The sequence below is a fragment of the Papio anubis genome, chromosome 17 (assembly GCF_008728515.1).
Source record: "Papio anubis isolate 15944 chromosome 17, Panubis1.0, whole genome shotgun sequence".
Taxonomy (NCBI): Eukaryota; Metazoa; Chordata; class Mammalia; order Primates; family Cercopithecidae; genus Papio; species Papio anubis.
Genome location: NC_044992.1, coordinates 3,074,059 through 3,094,666, shown reverse-complemented (window position 1 = coordinate 3,094,666; position 20,608 = coordinate 3,074,059). Strand labels below are relative to the sequence as shown.

The following is a 20,608-nucleotide window of genomic DNA, read 5'->3' as shown; positions in this document are numbered from 1 at the left end:
TCTTCTGCTGTTGGTTGGCAAATTCTATATATGTCTTTTGGGTCCATTTGAGCCATAGTGTTGTTCAAGTTCACTGTTTATTGATTTTTCTGTCTGGATGATTTATCTATTATTAAAAGTGGAGTATTGAGCTTTCTTTTTATTATGTTGCTGTCAATTTTTCCTTTTAGATTTGTCAATATTTGCTTTATATATTTAGGTGCTCTGATATTGGATGTATTTATATTCACAATTTTTATATCTTGCTATTGAATTCACTCATTTATCATTATATAATGACCTTCTTTGTTTTTAGAGACAACTTTTAACTTGAAGTGTATTTTGTCTGACATAAACTTAGCCAGCCCTGTTTTCTTTTCGTTGCCATTTGCATGGAATATCTTTTTCCATCCCTTTATTCTCAGCTTTTATGTGTCTTTGAATCTAAACTGAGTTCATTGTAGACAGCATATAGTTGGATCTTTAATCCACTCGGCCACTCTTCATATAGGTACACCTCCTATATTGCACTGTGCTTTACTGCACGTCACACACACTGCATTCTTCACAAGCAGAAGGTCTGTGGTGACCCTGCACTGAGCAAGTCTGTTGGTGCCATTTTTCCTACAGCATGTGCTCGCCTCATGTTTCTATGTCACATTTTGGTATTTCTTGCAATATTTCAAACCTTTTCATTGTTATTATATCTGTTATGATGATCTGTGATCAGTGATCTTTGGCATTACTACAAATGTGCTGTTAGCAATAGACAGTTGTAAAGCTGAAATAAATTTTTCTAGACTATGAATAATACAAGTAATTTCTATAACCATGGGAGAGAGCAAAGACAAAATTGTGTTTCTGTTCTCTTTATTGAAAATAAAATTACAAAATTGTTGCGTGTGATGGTACCTGTAGTGCCAACTACTCCGGAGGTTGAGGCAGGAGAATCACTTGTGCCCATGGGTTTGAGACTGGCCTGAGTCCAAAAAAATTACAGAATTATTGTCGTATGAAGAAGTGTTCAGTGTAGGAAAAAATTTCTATAAAGGAGTATCAGGCAGTTAATAATTCTAATATTTTTTTTCTGGGTATCGTGATGTTTGTGGTGTTTATAATTTAAGTTGTAATTGTGCTTGCTTTTCTCATTATTTTATACTAACTTTGTACCCGATTAATAGTGTTTCCCAAATTATACAAACTTCAGGCCTCATAAAACTTGGATTTGTTCCTGGTCAGTAGTGCACCTAAACCTCTTTTTGGATTATTTACCTAAAAAAGGGATGGGTTGTATTGGTTGCCCTCTTGTGATACTTGTGGTATTTCCAGGAAAATTCCTGAGAATTAAGAATTTGTGGGCTGGGAGTGGTGGCTTACGCCTCTAGTCCCAGCACTTTGGGAGGCCAAGGAGGTGGATCACTTGAGCCCACGAGTTTGTGGCCAGCTTGGGCAACATGGTGAAACCCTGTCTCTACAAAAAATAACAAAAATTAGCTGGGCATAGTGGCACTCACCTGTAGTTCCAGCTACTCAGGAGGCTGAGGTGGGAGGATCGCTTGCGCTTGGGAGATTGATGCTAGAGTGAGCTGTGTTCTCGCCATTACACTCCAGCCTGGGTGACAGAGCGAGACCCTGTTTCCGAGAAAAAAGAAAAATAAATAAAGAATTTGTGATTTGTGACTTGGGCTAGTTCGTTTCCTGTGGAACTCCTAACTAGGCTGCTCAGAAGTTATGCTTTTGATTTTGGCCTCATTAGCATCTAGCATAATGTTCTGGTCAACTGATATAACACACTTAGTGTTGCTGGCAAATGCTGTACCAGATTCATTATAGGGCTTTTAAGGTACGCATTAAAACCACAAAATTTCGAATCAAATATTAATAGCTATCTATTCCTGCTTATATGTATTCTCCTTGTGATTTAAAATCATTGCTAAGCCACAGTTTAACTTCTTAAAATTTTACTTTGTAGAAAATTTTAAAATTGAATATATAAAGAAGCATACAAATGCCTTCAAAATCTTACCACTTGGATACGACTACTATCATATGAAGGATGCTATCATTTAAAAATATACTTTGTAGTACTAGACTCCGAGGTGGGAGATCTTGTATTTCCTCGGTTCTAGACTTGTGAGTAATTTCCTGTATGACTTTGGACAAGTTAATTCCTCATTAAGGATCAGTCTTCTCATCTGGAAAGAGGGTAATAATACATTGTAGGGTTGTTGTGATGTATTTGGAATTTCTAAGTAGTTAGTAATAAAGTGCTTTCTAAATCATAAATTGCCATATAAATGAATTTTTCATTAATTTTTTTTGTAATTAAGAAACCATATAGAAACAAATGCTTTTTTTTTCTTTTTTTTTTCTTTTTTTGCACTATTACAGCTACAGAGATAACAACAAAAATACCAGCTTGAAAACTTGGAATAAAAATGATTTTAAGCCTCAATGTAAACGAACAAACTTAGTGGCAAATGATGGAAAGAATTCTTGTCCAATGAGTTCGGGAGCTCAACAACAAAAACAATTCGGAATACTCGAACCTCCTAACTTACCTCGCAACAAAGAAACCGAGCTATTCAGACAAACACATTCATCAAAAATATCTGGCTCCACAATGAGAGGGCTAGACAAAAACAGTGCATTACAGACATTTAAGCCCAATTTTCAACAAAATCAATATAAGAAACAAATGTTGGATGATATTCCAGAAGACAACACTCTGAAGGTAAATGTTTAAATATCAATTAATGACTTATTTACGTTTTAAAAAATAGGAGGTAAATATTTAGAAAACTACAGAGATAAGAGCACCTGAAATAAATTCCATGACATACATTACTTGATTGGCATAAATATTAAGTTCCATTGAAGTGGATGAATGTTAGTTTCCGAAATATTTTCTTAGGGGTGTGAATGGCTGCTCCTTTTCCTTTAAAACTTTAGAGTTTTCTACTCAATTCTGACTTTCACTTTACACTCATTTTAAGGATAATGACAGTTTATCCATTGTTTGTGAAGTTACCTAGGCTCTTCATATGTCATTCTAAGTACTTTTCAACAGAGGTCAGCAAACATTTTCTATAAAGGGCCAGGTATTATTTTTGGCTTTATGGGTCATACTGTCTCTGTTACAGCTACTCAACAGTACTACTCAGCTCTGCCACTGTAACTTGGAAGCAGCCATAAACAATACATAAATGAATGGGCACGGCTGTCCTCCAACAAACGTTTACACAAACAGATGGCAGGTTAGATTTGCACTGCAGGCCATAGTTTTCTTTGTGATCAACTTATTATGACCTTTGCTTTATGATCTTACCCTATTTTACCTTTGTAGCCTCATATTTCATAGTCTACTAATTGTCCAATGCTTTAGCCACTTCAGACTTGTCACAGTTCTCTAAACATAGCATACACTCTGTGCTTTGGTTTATATTCTTCCCTATACCTGTGTCTCAACTGTACTTCCTCTCTACGCTCAGTGCTCTAATTGTTCTTTGTAAATATTATTTATATATTATGTGTGCTGGTTATTCCTCATCTCTGCTGCCTGGCCCCTTGGCCCACTTGATTCTTCACCTGCCCTTCTTTGTGTTTTGGAAGGCTGAATTGTCCTACGTAGTGCATCATCCTGAGATTGTTTACTTCCTGGCTTTTGCTAGAGGTCAGCCAGCAGGAGTCACTGGTACTACCAATCACAGGGTGGGAGGAAAAGTTGGGTTTTCTCACTTTCTCCTGTCTTAAATGTTACATCACCAGCAGTGGCTGTGTCACTGCATGATGTAGCCCCTTCATGAGTATAGCTTTCCTGGGCTTGATACTTTTATTTTCTCCTCTTGTCCTTTCAACCTAGGAATGGTAACAACTTCTTACAGTCGTTAGTTTTTGTTCTGCCCATATGTCTGAAAAAGCAATCTTTTCAGTAAGCCATCGGGGTAAAATTTGTTTTTGCATGTTTTATTTTTTGTTGGAAATAAGATTAATAAAGCATGTTTCACAGTGGTCCTCAATCTTATGTTTCCTTGTACTCAAAATTATACGACATAATCACCTTAGTAACAGTGGTTTACTGTGGCCATAATCATCAACAGGAGGCATGTTAGAATCTTGGTTAGGAGGGGAAGAGGGAAGAAACTACTTGTGTTTTGAAAAAAAATCCCATCATATGCTCTTCACAACCCTCACCCTCACAAAGGAAAGTGTCCCCCTGCCCTTGAAAATTAGTATTTTGACACACTGTATTCTTAGTTGATCTTCAAAAATGCTAAGAACATTTCCATCTCGGGGCTTTTATACTTGCTGTTCCCACTGTCCTCATTTAACAACTCACTTAAAATAATAACCCCCATCTCTCTTTCTTTCTGTTTACCTTGTGTGTTTTTTCCTTAAAAAAAAGTACATTTCCTGACATTCTGTTATATGTTTATTTATTTTATAAATCCTCCACTAGACTATAAAATCTTCAAGAGCAGATATCTTGACTGTTTTGTCCATGAATGTTTCCTTAATAGCTATGTTTGGCATGTAGTAGGTGTCCAGTAAACACTTTTGAAACAAATAAATGAATGAATATGTCTGGCTTCTTCCCTAGAGGCCCCTAGAGTGTGAATGCATTAGGGAAAGGAATGGCCTTACCTATATTTGTCACAGGATCTGGCATATGATGCTTTAAAATATTCAATGAATGAATGAGTGAATGAATACCTATATAAATAATTCTCCTCTTGATTAATTGTCTTTAAGTGCACCCTGGTTTCTCTCCATCGGTAATATAGTAATGATGGCCTTATTTAAGGGAAGTAACTATACTAAAATTTTCAGTAGTTCTTTTTACACACTTGTCCATTGTAAGGACTTAGAATTTTTACATAGAAGGTAAATGAGTATGATGAAGAAAAATATTTTTCTAATGCTATGTATCTTATTTTTTCAAAAGGAAACCTCATTGTTTCAGTTACAGTTTAAGGAAAAAGCTAATTCTTTAAGAATTATTTCTGCAGTTATTGAAAGCATGAAGTATTGGCGTGAACATGCACAGAAAACTGTACTTCTTTTTGAAGTATTAGGTAGGTAAAATGCTTCAGAAATACTTGAGTAATACTCTTTGGACAACAGGTTTTAATGTCTGATTAGTCCTTTTTCTTCCAAATAAAAGTCTGATTTTTACTACTCCCTAAAGTGTATTCAAAGAACTGAAGTTCTAATAATAGTCCCAGTGGTAGATAGAATAATGCTCCCTAAAAATGTCTACATTCTAATTACCAAAACTTGTGAATGCTACCTTATATGGCAAAAGAGACTTTGCAGATGTAATTAAGTTAGTGATCTTGAAATGGGAGGATTATCTTGTATTATTTGGGTGGGTTCAATGTAATCATAAGGGTCCCTTATACAAGGAAAGCATTGAAAGATGCTACCTTGCTGACTTTGAAGATGGAGGGAGGGGCCATGAGGCCAAGAATGCAGGCGTCTTCGAGAAGCTGGAAAAGTTAAGGAAGTAGATTCTACTCTAGAGCCTCCAAGAGGAACACAGCTTTGATGACTCATTATAGACTTCTAACCTCCATAACTATTAAGATAATCTTTTTATGTTGTTTTAAGCCGACCACTAAATTTGTAGTAATTTGTAAGCAGCAATAGGAAACTGATACAGCCTCCTCCTTTTCCTTTTGTCCTGTTACATATATATACACACACACATATATATAGAAATAAATGTAAATATAAATGTGTGTATATATAGATGTAGATTTCCATCAGTGCACTCATTTCACATGTTTAACTTTCACCTAAAAATGATTCCAATTTCTCTCTTGTTACCATTAAGGAAGAAGCTTTATTATATAAAGTGACACTGGATTCAGTAGAGACTCAGACTTTTTGAGTAAAGCACACTGTATTCATTTTCAATTGCTGTGTAACAAAGTAATGGAAACTTAGCAGCTAAAAACCACACCCACTTCTTAACTCAAGTTTTGTAGCTCAGAAGTCCATGTGGGCTTGACTGCGTTCTATACTTGGTATCACAGTGCTAAAATCAAGGTGTTGGCTGGGCTGGTTTTGTTCAGTTTTCATTTTTGGCTTTTTGGAGGTTTCCATGCCTCTGGCCTCTGGAACTGCCATGTACTTCAGGGATTCTTCATGAAGTCCTACTCATGTTGCTCGAAGCATATCTCTTAGCTGGCTGGCATGGCTGTTACTGCTCTATGTGGAAGCTTGACTTAGCTCTTCTTTTGTTCAGATCTTACCAGTAGCCTTGTAACTGCGATAGCAGATGGTATTCTATTTCATGTCAGTTTTCTGTCAGAGCTAGAATACCGTCCGAGGTAGAACATCTTATTTCAAAGATCTTAAACCCTGTTGAACTTCCCACTAAATTGCTTTTTCCTGTGTGAAGGATGCTTTTGGCTGTCACCTCATTTACAGAATGTAAATATTAAAAACAACCTGTGCCTATTAAAAGGACGTGCTGATTCCATTCATTTCCCCAGGTTCTCTTTGGTGAATTGTTCAGGTTCACTCCAGAATATCCTTTTAAGAATATCACAATACTCGGTATAAACACCAATAGACATTCTTGTCAAGAAATGAAGGGGATCCATGCTTTTATATGTGATGGTGAGCTTTCATAGTGCTATAATAATCCTGAGCTCCTAGGCTAGACTCTAAACTTGTCAAAGGTAGATGCTTCATTTTACTGCACTTTAGTGTCTAGCATACTGCACAGTATATAGGAAGTCCCTTTCAGTTGCAACCACCCCCATGCAAAAAAAAAAGAGACAACTTTAATGGATTTTTAAATACGAATAGAGAATTATTCACACAACTGAAAAGTGGCTGGGTTTCTGACTTTAGGCAAAGCTTGATCTAGCTGCTCAAGAGATGACACAGTGATTTCTCTGCGTCCTTCTGGCCTGTCATAGTGTTGGCTTCATCTTAAGGCTCCACACTGTAGTCTCTCCAGAAGCTTCTGACTCTCCCCTTATGGTAGCAAGTTGATTGTTAAATTTCTGTAGACTCTACATTCTTATACCACACTGCCATATTCTTAGATTTTTCTTCTCATTGCTCTTTCCTAAAAACTAACAAATGAGTCTTTGCATATAACCATGGCTGACTGGGTGACATGCCCATCGCAGAAATCCTGAACTACATAGTTGAGCAATAAAATATGCTGATTGGATTAAGTCAGTCACAGTTCACTCCTGGATCTGGGGATGGGACAAATCCTATCCAAATAATATGGCTAAAAATGGAATTTTCCTAAAGGATAATCTGGGTCTTTTTAGCAGAAATGGAGGCCAGCCTCAAAATAACAAATGCCCACTACCAGTACTCAGTAGATGGTTATTAAATAAATGAATAATGCTGTCACTTGATAATAATTTCTTGAGATAAACATGAATTACAATTTGCATTTTATAGGGGAAGAAACAGATTTGAAAGTGGTTAAACAATTTATTCAAGGAGGGAATAGGGAGATGTAGGTCGTAGGGTACAAACTTGCAATTATGGAGGACGAATAAGTCTAGAGGCTTAATGCACAGAGGAGGTCTGTGGTTAATATTATTGTATTGTATATTAAAAGTTTGCTAAGAGTAGCTTGTAGGTGCTTTATCACACACAAAAAGGATAACTATGGAAGGTGATGGATACGTTAACTTGCTTGCTGTAGAAATGATTTCACTATATGTTTGTAAAAGTATGTTGTATGTATATGAAAATATGCTGTATACCTCAAACGTATATAATAAAAATAAAAACCCGGTTTGCTCAAAGTCACAAAATATTAGTAAGTTGAGGTACCTGGGACTTGAATGCATGACTCCTGATTCTAATTCAATGTTTCTTTTTTCTTTAAATTATGATGCTTATTTGTTACACATGTGCATTTTATTATTATAATGTTGTAGACTGTTCTGGGGATTTAACCACTCTATACTATACATTCTAAGGAAAAAGTTTCAGATGGTCATTTATCAATTGTATGAGCTTGGCATATAATCTGTTCCTAAGTTGGAGAGAGTCAGAAGTTTTGTTTTCCTACCTGTAAAACTGCTTGAGAAATATCTTCTCTTCTTAAAATGTCTTCTTTATTACTGTATAAATAGAACTATGAGAGGTTGATATGGATACTTATTTAAACATCAGCTTCCCTTTGTTAAATTTTATTTGCAGTTTACCAACATTTATTTTTTCTCCCATTTCAATATTGCTTAGCTGTTCTTGATTCAGCTGTTACACCTGGCCCATATTATTCGAAGACTTTTCTTATGAGGGATGGGAAAAATACTCTGCCTTGTGTCTTTTATGAAATCGTGAGTATTTTTAAAGTATTCTTCGCAAAGCTATGTCAACAGAATATAAACATGCAGGCTATAATTCAGTTGAACTAAATTCTGTTAACAGTTTAGTACTTTTAACACTTCGTTTGATTTTAGTTCTGATATGAAAGTTGTTTATTTGTATAATATGAAGAGCCTACTATGTGCCAGGTACTGTGCTGGGTGTGAGGGATATAAAGTGGAATATAAATGGTGAATGGCTCTTTCTCTCAAAGAGTTTGTAATCCCAAGTAGAATGGTACAGAAATGTTACACTGTGGTATGGTGAATGGCATGGTGGAGCTGGGTATGTGCAGGGTGCTAGAGAAGTAGGTAAGAAGGAAGGGGCAGATCAGGGAAAGATTTTCAAAGAAGGTGGAACTTACCCTAGATCTTTAAGGATTAATAAGAATCAACTAAGCCAAAATGTGTTGGCGACGGAAAGAAGGATATAGTCTAAGGTGAGGGAGCAGCATATGCATAGACTTGGAGCTAAGAGAGAGCTTCACTTGTTCAGGGAACTGAAAGTAGTTATAATTACCAAAGTGAAGAGTTAGGAACTGATGGGGTAAGGGTAGTGGTTGTGAAATTGGGGGAAAGCATAGTGAGCTGGGATATAAGGAAGAGGCTTCGTGACAAAGAAGTCTGGAGATTGCAAAGGAGGCTATAGACCTACACACATTGAGGCTGTAGAAGAGCTACATAAACTTTGTAAAGTTTGACCTTAATTCTGACACTGTCCTCAATTCTGAAATCAGACTTGGATTCCAGCATTTACTCCAACATTTTCTAGTTTTATGACTTAAGTAAGCTGCTTAAATTACTTGAACTTCAGATTTTTTAAAAAATCTATAAAATGGGGAGACAAATTCCTACTTCGAAAGGTTGTTAAGGAGATTAAATGATGAAACATGAATATACAGTGCATGACACATAGTAGGTGATCAAGAAAATTGTCAATTCCTATAATATCTTGAATGTGTATTATTTTTATCTTGTCTGATGTTTTTTTAAAAAAACTTTGTTATTGTCATGTACAGAAAAGTGTAAAATCATAACCATACAGTTTGATGAAGTATCACAAAGTGAGTGCCACCCAGGTTAATAAATAGAACACTGCCATCACCCCCCAAATACCTTTGTGCTTCTTCCCATTCACTGCCTTTTGTTTTCTACTTGCAAGTAACCACTAACCTGACTTTTAATGTCATCAATTAATTCTGCCTGTTTTTGAACTTTATAAAAACAGTATCACACAGTATGTCTTTTTAAATATGTGATTTCTTTTATTTGGCAAAATGTTTGTAAGATTCATCTATATTGTTGTGTGTAGCTGTAGCTCACTCATTTACATTGCTTTGTATAACATTGTGTTGCATGAATATACCACAGTTTTCTATTTCACTGTTGGTGGGCATTTGGGTTTCTGGAGTTTTGGCTGTTATGCATAATGTTCTATGAACATTCTTATCTATGTCTCTTATGCATTTGCATGTATTTCTGTTTGATGTATACCCAGAAGTAAAATTTCTGGGTCATAGAGCATGTGTATATTCAAATACATTAGTTATTGCCAAAGCGTTTTTCAAAGGATTATGTCAATTTAAGTACTCACAGGCAGTGTGGGAGAGTTGTGGTTGCTCTGCATTCTTACCAACACTTAGTATTGTCCATCTTTTTTATTATAACCATTCTAGTGAGTCAATTTAGTGTTATGTCATTTCTTTACAATTCCCTGGTGAGTAATGAGGTGGAATACCTTTTCATATGCTATTTAGATATCTTTTTTTGTAAAATCTGTTCAGGCATCTTGCTGTTTTCTTCTCGAGTTATTTGTCTTTTTCTTACTGATTCTAGGAATTAAAAAAAACTATTCCGGGAATCAGTTTTCTGTCCATTATGTGCATTGCAAATATTTTCTCATATCCATGATTTGCTTTTTCCCACTTAATGATGGCTTTTGATAAACAGAAGTTTTTCATTTTCGTATGATCCTTTTATCAGTCATTAGTCTTTCCCCTTATAATTAGTGCTTTTTGTGACTATTTAGTGAAAGCAATTTCAGAATGCTTTAATTTTATTCATAATTGAGAGGATTTGGAGATTGCTGATCTTTTTCTGATTTACTTGTCTCTAAAGGCATCGAACTTTTGGGTCCCAACTTAAGCTTCAGGTCGGAATGGGAGTGGTTACTAGAATCTCTTTTCCTTGGGGGCCTAAGATTCCATTTGTTTCCCAACTATACAAGTCTGTGAAAGCTCTGCTCAGTTTCTTAGACTCTGAACTGCCTTTCTGTAATTTGCAGACATCTCAGGGAGAAAGTACCCCCTAAATCAGGTTTCATCTGAGACTCCCACACTATCCTAGATGAGGGCTGGGGGTTCTCTGTAATTCCTCACTGTCTTGATATCTCTCTGATGCTTACGAGGAGATTTTTAACAAAACATTTCATCCAGCTATCCTAATTGTCATCTGATGAGCTGTTTTGAATCACCCAGTCTGCTCCCTACTGAAAGTAGAACCCTGGGAATCTGATAAAAGAGTGAGTAATTTCATGTGTCATTCAGTCTTTGAATGAGCAACAACTTGCTAGCTTGTAAAAGCCCTACCAATTGAGGGTCTTTCATCTGTTACAGGGCACCATGTGAATAACTATCATTGTCTTGTTAGCAGTGGGGCCCTGACTCACGTGAAGGAATTTTTACAGCATTTTGAGATGACACATGTTTAGTTGATAATATAAATACTAAAAAAAATGGAAATTCGGATGAAGTAATAACTAATTTTTTGATACTCATTTTTTAAAAAACAGGATCGTGAACTTCCAAGACTGATTAGAGGCCGAGTTCATAGATGTGTTGGCAACTATGACCAGAAAAAGAACATTTTCAAATGTGTTTCTGTCAGACCGGCATCTGTTTCTGAACAAAAATCATTCCAGGCATTTGTCAAAATTGCAGATGTTGAGATGCGGTATTATATTAATGTGATGAATGAAACTTAAGTAGTGATAAAAGGAAGTTTAAATAGCATAAATTATAGCGGTTTTCTGTTATTACTTAATTTACCATCTCCATAGTTTTATAGCTACTGTTTTCTTGTATTTCACTTGTTGAATTAAAGTATTTGAATTCTTTTAAACGTGGAGTTTTTGCAGTGTAATTTTAATGTTTTTATTAAAATGATATATTTGCTAAAATCCACAACCATCCTAGATAAAAATGCTCACTATAACAGGAATAGATGATGCTTATTTAATATGGGATAATAATACATCTGAGTTAGCTCAAAAACCAGCATTGGGCTTAAGGGGGAAATATTAGAGGTATTTTAGAAGTATTTGCATTATCAGGAAAAAGACAAGTGTGCCCACTGTCAGTACTATTATTAAGCATTGTTCTGGAACTGCTAGTCTGTGCGATTCATTTAATTACTTCAAATATTTAATGAAAATCTGCTTTGTGCCAGGCATTGTTGCAAATGCTAGAGACAAAGTAGCTCACAAAGTAACAAAAATTAGGGGTACCAGAAATGTTGGTGTGCTTTGAACCAGGAGCCCATATATCATCATGTTTCTCCCATAACCATGATTCACGAGTCTGGAAATCAAGGAGTGGTAGCAGGGCTGACTTCCTCATTATTAGAGCAACTAATGTACCCACGGAAGTTTTGCTCCCTACCTCCACAGTTTTGGGCTTTGTTGATTAACAGACCTTACTTTAGAAAAAGTCTTATTTGTAAGTAGTTTATTTGAGAATTTCACCTCACGTGAAGAAGTAAGGAATAGAGGGGGTGTTAAATAGGGAAGAAGGAAGACCAGTTACTAGGATGGCTTATTGAGTTGGCAACCACTAGGAGGGACTAAGGCATATATGCGTAAGCTCCCAGCACCTGTTTTTAAGGGTTGACCAACACGGCAACAATGCCCTTGTACTTTCTGGTTGTGTATGTGTAAGCATTGGGCTGTTTTTCCATGATTTTCCACTCCATGGAATCAGAAACCTTATGGCAGGGCACAAGAAGCAGATGGAATAGGCTTGAGGTAATACTGTCAGACCGAATCTATGTGAAGCTGGTCAAAGTCTGCGCAGAATTGGTTATTGCCACCGTGGCTGGAATACGAGAAGATGGCTGAGAGGATTTGAAGTGGTGGACAAGAAGTATCTGATACAATTCTTAAGGAAGGAATGTTTTACCTGAAGTGCTTCCATGGTTCCATTCTACTGAAAGTTGAGACTGCCATTTGGCAATTTTGGTTCTTTATGTTTCTGAATCAGTAGGCAAAAAAGGAGTTTACTGTACTGCCTGTGGTACTTCAATCCCAGTTAACAATGGAAAATTGTGTTTCTCTGCATAAAGAGGAAAGGGAAGACCATATCTGATATGCAGGGGATTCTTTTAGCTGTCACTTAGTAAAAGTTAATGGAACACTATTATAGAAACCCAAGAAAAACAATAACACTGAGGATTCAGACTCACAAGGAATGTGGGTTGAATCTAGCTGAAGTTATGTAAAAGGGTACATGGAATAGTTGTGGAAGAAGGAGTTGTAAATGTCAGTTGTGGTCTTGTGATCAGTTGTAGTCTTGTGATCAGTTGTAGGGTAAGGAAAAGCTAGTATGAGGAGGTAATATGACACATGAAGAGTGGTTGAGATAATGATGGTGTCCGGTTATTAAGGTCTTCCTAGAGAGGTAAGGAGCTAGAAGTAGCTCAAAGGGCTGCAAATGTGAATTTACTTTTCCATATTTGCCTGAGGAAGAATTGAATGTGATCCAGAAGAGTTCATCTTTTCTCTTACTCCTGTCCTTTCGCTCTATCTGTATATGGTTGGGTCATGGAAGTCTGATCCTTGTTGGTTACCATTTTTCTCTCTCCTAGGGCCTATTTACAGGGAGTTGGGTTATAGTGAGAGATTCTGCCACCTGGAAATATTTCCAAAGCATATGTCTTTCCATAGCGGTCCTCTATTCAAAGACCACTGATGGCTTGTTGTTGTCTACAGGATAAAACCTAAACTCTTACACCCTTAAGATATTTTAGGACATTTACGGCCTGGTCCCTGCTTGCTTCTGTGACTTCTTCAACCATTTTTTCTTCACTTCTCAAGATGTAGGCCCAAACCTCACAGGCATGCTCTCCATTCCCTAAGCAGGCAGTGATTAAGCACCCATCCCTGAGCTTCTCTCCGTTCTCGTGATTCCCCAAAGGGATCAGCAGCTGTAATCAGTCACTGTAAGGTGTAAGGTATGATCAGCAGCTGTAATCAGTCACTGTTGCAGGACTCTACGCTGATTTGTTCTAGAGAGGTCCTGTGTAATTCCTTTGTTTTTAATGAGGTCCTCCAGGATCTAGGCTCCTCTGGGATGCACAGTCCCCTAGGGCCAGGGGTAGGTAGAAAAGGAGATGTCAGAAGGGTGGGTACAGACATAGGTGACGACTACAAAGGCTGTTGCAACCAATAAAGGGGAGGAGGATTTTGGATCAGGGCCCTGGAGTTAACCTCAGACACAGAGTAAGTTGGGCAGGAGGGTGAATAAGCTGGTACCTTAGTATCCCTACAGCCTGAGGGTCTTGATTTCCCCAGTTGTATGATGTTCTATAGGATAGTTTTTCAGACATAACTTTCCTTTTCTCCACCTCTCTGCCTTTCAAGAGTTTTCTACATTCCAGAAATATTTTGATTTAATGTTCACAACTTAATATCTTTTTATTAATGACAGTGTCCATTAATAGTATGCAATGTCCTCTCTCATGATTGTAGATTTCAACATAATGACATCTCTATGAGATAGGCATTTAATACAGAGATTTCAAGCCCTTGGCCATATATTTGAATTACTTAAGGAGCTTACTTAAGGCCCCTTCCAGAGATTCTAATTACATTTATTGGGGGATGGTGCCGTAATCTCTACTTTAAAAATGTATTATATGTCCTTACTACTCAGTGTGGTCCACAGAACAGCAGAATTGGCATCACCAAATGTAAAATTTTAACTTTCGAAATGTAGAGTATTAGGCCCTACACCAGACCTATTGAATCAAAATCAGCATTTAACAGGACCACCAGGTGGTTTGTATGTCAGTTAAAGTTTTAGAAGCAGTGACCTTCTTGATTCTTATTTTCAGTCCAGACTGAGAAGTATAGATTTACCAGGTGAAGAAGATGAGAGGCATTATTGAGGGAGCAGTTGAAATGCATATTCCCAATCAGTGGCAGCATTCACAAGTGATGTCTCTCTGGTTTGGAATTTCTAATAAGACCCTTGACACCAGAGATTGGTCCCACTCATTTCCCAAGGAGGCAGCCTTCTGAGAAAACAGGCTTGTGAAACTTCGCTTGATGCCATTTCCCTGCAGTACTAGCACAGTATGTCCAAATGTGAAAACCTGTTAATGTGGCTAGATTAAACAGCAGCAGCAGGGTGAAAATCCCAGCAGTTAGATTCAGCTACATCCCTCTAGGAAAGGAGCTTCTCATATACCCTAATACCCTTCAGCTTTCTTAGCTCAGAGGCGTTTTGAGGTATGGATATCTGGAGAGGAAGTATAGCGAGGTCTCAAGGGTGGATATCCTCGTTCCCTTTCTCCCCAAACTATACAAACTTTCAGATACATTTCTTCATGTCAGTGTAACTGAACCATGTAGACATCAACACCAAAACCAAAATGACAGTGTCAACATGCATAATGGGCTGTCTTTTTAAAATAAAGAATAGGGTGGTTGGATGGTCTAACATTTTCCATAGGTCTGAAGTTTATCTCAGAATTTTGTAATAAAGTGTCAAAACTAGCACTAAATGGTTAAGGCTAGTGAATTCTTAATTCTGGGAGTATTTAATAGGAGTAGTTATTCTAACTACAATGGGATTTGACTGCTTTAAAGTTGGAGGGGCCAGGTGTGGTGGCTCACGCCTGTAATCCCAGCACTTTGGGAGGCCGAGGCGGGTGGATCACCTGAGGTCATGAGTCTGAGACCAGCCTGACCAACATAGAGAAACCCCGGCTCTACTAAAACTACAAAAATTAGCTGGGCCTGGTGGCGCATGCCTGTGATCCCAGCTACTTAGGAGGCTGAGGCAGGAGAATTGCTTGAACCTGGGAGGCGGAGGTTGTGGTGAGCCGAGATCGTGCCATTGCACTCCAGCCTGGGCAGCAAGAGCAAAACTCTGTCTCAAATAAAATAAAAAATAAAGTTGGAGGAATGTATGTCTCAGCTTGAAGGACAGCTAACAAAGACTAATGAAACATTGGCCATATCCAGTCACCATCCCAGGTGCTGGCCTTGCTGCAGTCACGAAGGCAGTTATGGCCTTACCTGTATGGAGTTTACAAATTTGGTAGGAAACTCAGCTGTAAACAAGCAATCAAGGTCATTGAATGCTGCTGGATGAGTACAGGATGCTGTGGAAACATAGAAGCAGGTCTTACCTGGTCTGGGCAGACAAGGAAGATTGAGCTGAGCCAGTGACATGTAATAAACCTGAAGGAGAAGCAGGGGTATGCCAAGTAAAAGGCAAAGAGAAGATGATGTTACACAGAAGGAACAGCAAGTGTGAACGTCTGGAGGCAAGAAATTATGACTTCTAAGTCCAGAATTGCTGGAGAATGCTGATGCAAGAGTCACTATGGGACCAGATGAGGCTGTGGAGGTAGGCATGGGTCAGATAATGAAATATCATTTGCGTCCTTGAAAGGAATTTTGCCTGTATCTTAAGAATGATGAGAATCCATAAGGACTCTGAGCAGGAGAATGATGATCAGATTTTTATCTTAGAATGCCACAGTGTGAATGGATTGAAGGCTAGTGAGCATAGCAGCAGGGAGATGAAGTAAGAGACTATTCCAATAGTCCAGACAAGAAAAGACATCAGCCTGTTGCAGATTGTGGCAATTGGGATAAGCAGTGGTTGAATTAGAAATAGAATGAAGTACAGAATCTATATGACTTGCTAGGATTAGATGTTGATCTTGAGAGAAATAAATGAATGAAAGAAAACTCCCAGATTTCTGACTTGAGCGTGGATTCCTTTTACTGTGATATGAGCGACTGGAGGAGCGGATTGGGAGAGTGGCAGGGTGAGATGAGTTTCATCTGGCATCTGTTAAGCTGCGTATGGTCACGATCCATGGGGAGATAATCAGGAAGCAACTGGTAATACAGTACTAATGATGAAAGGTTTACCCATGAAGTTTAGACGGTAATCAGTGTCACAGGGACAGGTGAACTCTTTCAGGGCTTGATCTGTAGAATTAGAATAGAATTTAGGAAAAATTCACAGAAAACACCAATATATAAGATACTGTTAGAGAAGAAACCATTAACAGTTGTTAAGGAATGGCCAGTATGTGTCAGGAAACCAGTGTGATTGCACGGAAGCTAATAGATAAGAGTGTTTTAGAAAGAAAGCAGGAGTCAGTCTTGTTACATGTTATCAAAAGTGAGATCAGTGTGTAAAGTAATGTGGATTTTGTGATGTGGCACATTTCTAATTATAGAGATAATTATAGAAATCTCTGAATATACAGATTGTTAGGGAAAATGATGGTTAAATCAATGACTGAAGAACACCTATTGACAATGTATCATAGGAATATATTTATTTTTATTAGCGGTTTTAAGGGATCCTATTATATTCTCTTAAAGATACTGGAGACAGAGCATGGTGGGACGAAATCAAACCAGCATCTCAGAGTTCCTGCTCCTGGGCCTGCCCATCCAGCCAGAGCAGCAAAACCTGTTCTGTGCCCTGTTCTTGGCCATGTATCTTACCACCCTCCTGGGGAACCTCCTCATCATTGTCCTCATTCGACTGGACTCCCATCTCCACACGCCTATGTATTTGTTTCTCAGCAACTTGTCCTTCTCTGACCTCTGCTTTTCCTCGGTCACAGTGCCCAGATTGCTGCAGAACATGCAGAACCAAGACCCATCCATCCCCTATGTGGACTGCCTGACCCAAATGTACTTCTTCTTGTATTTTTCAGATCTAGAAAGCTTCCTTCTTGTGGCCATGGCCTATGACCGCTATGTGGCCATCTGCTTCCCCCTGCACTACACCGCCATCATGAGTCCCATGCTCTGTCTCGCCCTGGTGGCGCTGTCCTGGGTGCTGACCACCTTCCATGCCATGTTACACACTTTACTCATGGCCAGGTTGTGTTTTTGTGCAGACAACGTGATCCCCCACTTTTTCTGTGATATGTCTGCTCTGCTGAAGCTGGCCTGCTCTGACACTCGAGTTAATGAATTGGTGATATTTATCATGGGAGGGCTGATTCTTGTCATCCCATTCCTACTCATCCTTGGGTCCTATGCACGGATTGTCTCCTCCATCCTCAAGGTCCCTTCTTCTAAGGGTATCTGCAAGGCCTTCTCTACTTGTGGCTCCCACCTCTCTGTGGTGTCACTGTTCTATGGGACCGTTATTGGTCTCTACTTATGCCCATCAGCTAATAGTTCTACTCTAAAGGAGACTGTCATGGCTGTGATGTACACTGTGGTGACCCCCATGCTGAACCCCTTCATCTACAGCCTGAGGAACAGAGACATGAAGGGAGCCCTGGAAAGGGTCATTTGTAAAAGGCAAAATCCCTTCCTTCTATGATGGTGATGCTTGGGAGTCTTACATGATTTTATCCAATAGATACATGGACATTAATATTTCAATATTATTGCAGATCTCTTTTTTTCTCCACATGGAACTTTTTGTTTAAATGTAATATTACATAATTTCTGAGTAAGGAAAACAAATGTGGGGGGACATGTATTGAAGTAAAAAGGTGTTCTCAGTAACCTGCTAGGAAGATTTTCCTTTATGCTAATCCCAGGTGAAGAAAATCTTTAAAGATTGAAAATCTTTTTTTTTCTTTTTTTTTTTTTTTTTTGAGACGGAGTCTCGCTGTGTCTCCCAGGCTGGAGTGCAGTGGCCGGATCTCAGCTCACTGCAAGCTCCGCCTCCCGGGTTCACGCCATTCTCCCGCCTCAGCCTCCCAAGTAGCTGAGACTACAGGCGCCCGCCACCACGCCCGGCTAGTTTTTTGTATTTTTAGTAGAGACGGGGTTTCACCATGTTAGCCAGGATAGTCTCGATCTCCTGACCTCGTGATCCACCCGCCTCGGCCTCCCAAAGTGCTGGGATTACAGGTTTGAGCCACCGCGCCCGGCCTGAAAATCTTTAAATTAAAATTTAAAATCTTTAAATTAAAAATTCTATCTTCATTGTTAAGCCACCAATTTATCATGTGTACTTACAAAAACCTTGCAGGTCTGCATTAAATGATAGTCTGTCCTCTCATGTCAATAATAAAACCCAAACATCTCAGTCCCCTTCTTTGCTAAACAAAACTTCAAATTTTGAAAAAATATTTTTACTCATTTTCCTGAGCAAGTGTTCACATCAGCCTGTCTCCTAACCTTGTTTTCTTCTTAATTTTTATGTCTGCATGTCTTTTTACCTGACCGAAACCTAAAATGAACTTTCTATTTGCTTAGATACCATAGTTTAGTTTATCTATATCTGAGAACTAAGTCATACCTGAGGCCCTAAAACGACTTCTCAAGCATGGGGAAGGGACCTAAAGTCTGCTTAAGAATCCCACTCATTTGTTCACTCATTCATTTATATTAGTTATTTTAAAATTGTTTTAAACATCGACACATAATAATTGTACATATTTATTGGGTACAGTGTGATATTTTGATACATGTATACAACGTACAATGATCACATCAGGAAAATTAGTACTTCTATCACCTCAAAATTTATCATTTCTTAGTATTGAGAACATTCAACATTCTCTCTTCTAGTTATTGGAAAAATGCAAAAAATTGTTTACCAGAGTTGTCCTCCAAGTGCTATAGAACACTAGAACTTATTCCTCCTATCCTGTAATTTTTAATCCATTAACTAACCTCTATAACCCCACTTCTTCCCCTTCTCAGCCTCTAGTGGCCAATATTCTACTCTATACTTCTATACTGCCAACTTTTTAAGCTTCCACACGTGAGTGAGAATATGTGGTATTTATTTTTCTGTGCCTGACTTATTTAACAAATATCCTTCAGGCTCATCCATGTTGCCATGAATGACAAGATTTTATACTTTTTAATGACTGACTAGTATTCCATTGTGTATATATATACCATATTTTCATTATTTATCTGTTGATGGCCACTTAGGTTGATTCCATATGTTGGCTGACATAAATAGTGCCTAGGAGTGAAGATGTCTCTTGGACATACCTATTTTCTTTCTTTTGCATACACACCCAGTAGTGGGATTGCTGGATCATTTGGTAGTTCTATTTTTAGCTTTTTTTGAGAACTTCCATACCATGTTCCACAATGGCTGTACTAATTTACATTCCCACCACTAACAGTGTATAAGAATTACCCTTCTCCCCATCTTTGCCAACATTTGTTATTTTTAGTCTTCTTGATAAGACTCACATTAATTGGTGTGAGATGAGGTCTCATTTTGGATTTGATTTGAATTTCCCTGATAATTAGTGACGTTGGGCATTTTTTCATGCACTTGGCCATTTGTATGTCTTTTTTTTTTTTTGAGAAATGTTTATTCAGATCCTTTGCCTATTTTTTACTTAGATTATTATTATTTTTTGCTGTTGAGTTGAATTCCTTGTACACTTTAGATATTAAAACCTTACCAAATGAATAGCTTGCAAAGATTTTCTCCCATTCTGTAGGTTTTCTGTTCATTCTGTTGATGGTTTTCTTTGCTGTGCAGAAGCTTTTTAGTTTGATGTAATCCAATTTGTCTATTTTTTCTTTTGTTGGCTGTGATTTTGAGGTCTTATCCATAAAATCTTTGCCCAGAGTAAGGTGCTGAAACATTTTCCCTATGTTGTCTTCTAGTAGTTACATAGTGTTGGGTCTTACATTTAAGTCTTTAATCAATTTTGAGTTAATATTTGAATATGGTGAGAGATAGGGGCCTAGTTTTATTCTTCTGCATGTAGATACTCAGTTTTCACAGAACCATTTATTGGAGAGACTGACTTTCCCAGTGTATGTTTTTGGTGCTTTTGTCGAAAATCAGTTGGCTGTAAATACATGGATTTATTTCTGGATTCTCTATTGTGTTCCATTGGTCTATCTGTCTGTTATTATACCTGTACCATGCTGTTTTGGTTACTATAGTTGTATAGTGTAGTTTGAAGTCAGGTAGTGTGATGCAGTGAGTTTTGTTCTTTTTGCTCAGGATTGGTTTGGCTGTTTGGGGTGGTTTGTGGTTCCATATAAATTTTGGGATTTTTTTTTTTCTACTTCATGA

General features: G+C 37.8%; 2 protein-coding genes across 9 annotated transcripts in view; both read left to right on the top strand.

Moving 5' to 3' along the window:
• Window positions 1–11,453, top strand: part of SPATA22 (spermatogenesis associated 22) — a 68,967-nt gene extending 57,514 nt beyond the window's left edge. For all 8 annotated transcript variants that reach the window (XM_017950261.3, XM_017950260.3, XM_003912092.5 and 5 more), the window contains 4 exons: window positions 2,371–2,713; window positions 4,925–5,054; window positions 8,209–8,306; window positions 11,125–11,453. In XM_017950261.3, the coding sequence (XP_017805750.2) occupies window positions 2,371–2,713; window positions 4,925–5,054; window positions 8,209–8,306; window positions 11,125–11,316 (763 nt within the window). In that variant the 3' untranslated portion in view covers window positions 11,317–11,453. The remainder of the gene's footprint in view (window positions 1–2,370; window positions 2,714–4,924; window positions 5,055–8,208; window positions 8,307–11,124) is intronic.
• Window positions 11,454–15,430: 3,977 nt separating this feature from the next.
• LOC100997531 (olfactory receptor 1E2) lies at window positions 15,431–18,157 on the top strand. Its single transcript, XM_003912090.5, has one exon. The coding sequence runs from the start codon at window positions 16,976–16,978 to the stop codon at window positions 17,918–17,920; it is 945 nt and encodes a 314-aa protein (XP_003912139.2). The 5' UTR covers window positions 15,431–16,975; the 3' UTR covers window positions 17,921–18,157.
• The last annotated feature ends 2,451 nt before the right edge of the window (window positions 18,158–20,608 follow it).

Coding starts and splice junctions, on each gene's coding strand:
- LOC100997531 (XM_003912090.5), top strand. CDS start 16,976: ATGGTGGGACGAAATCAAACCAGCATCTCAGAGTTCCTGCTCCTGGGC.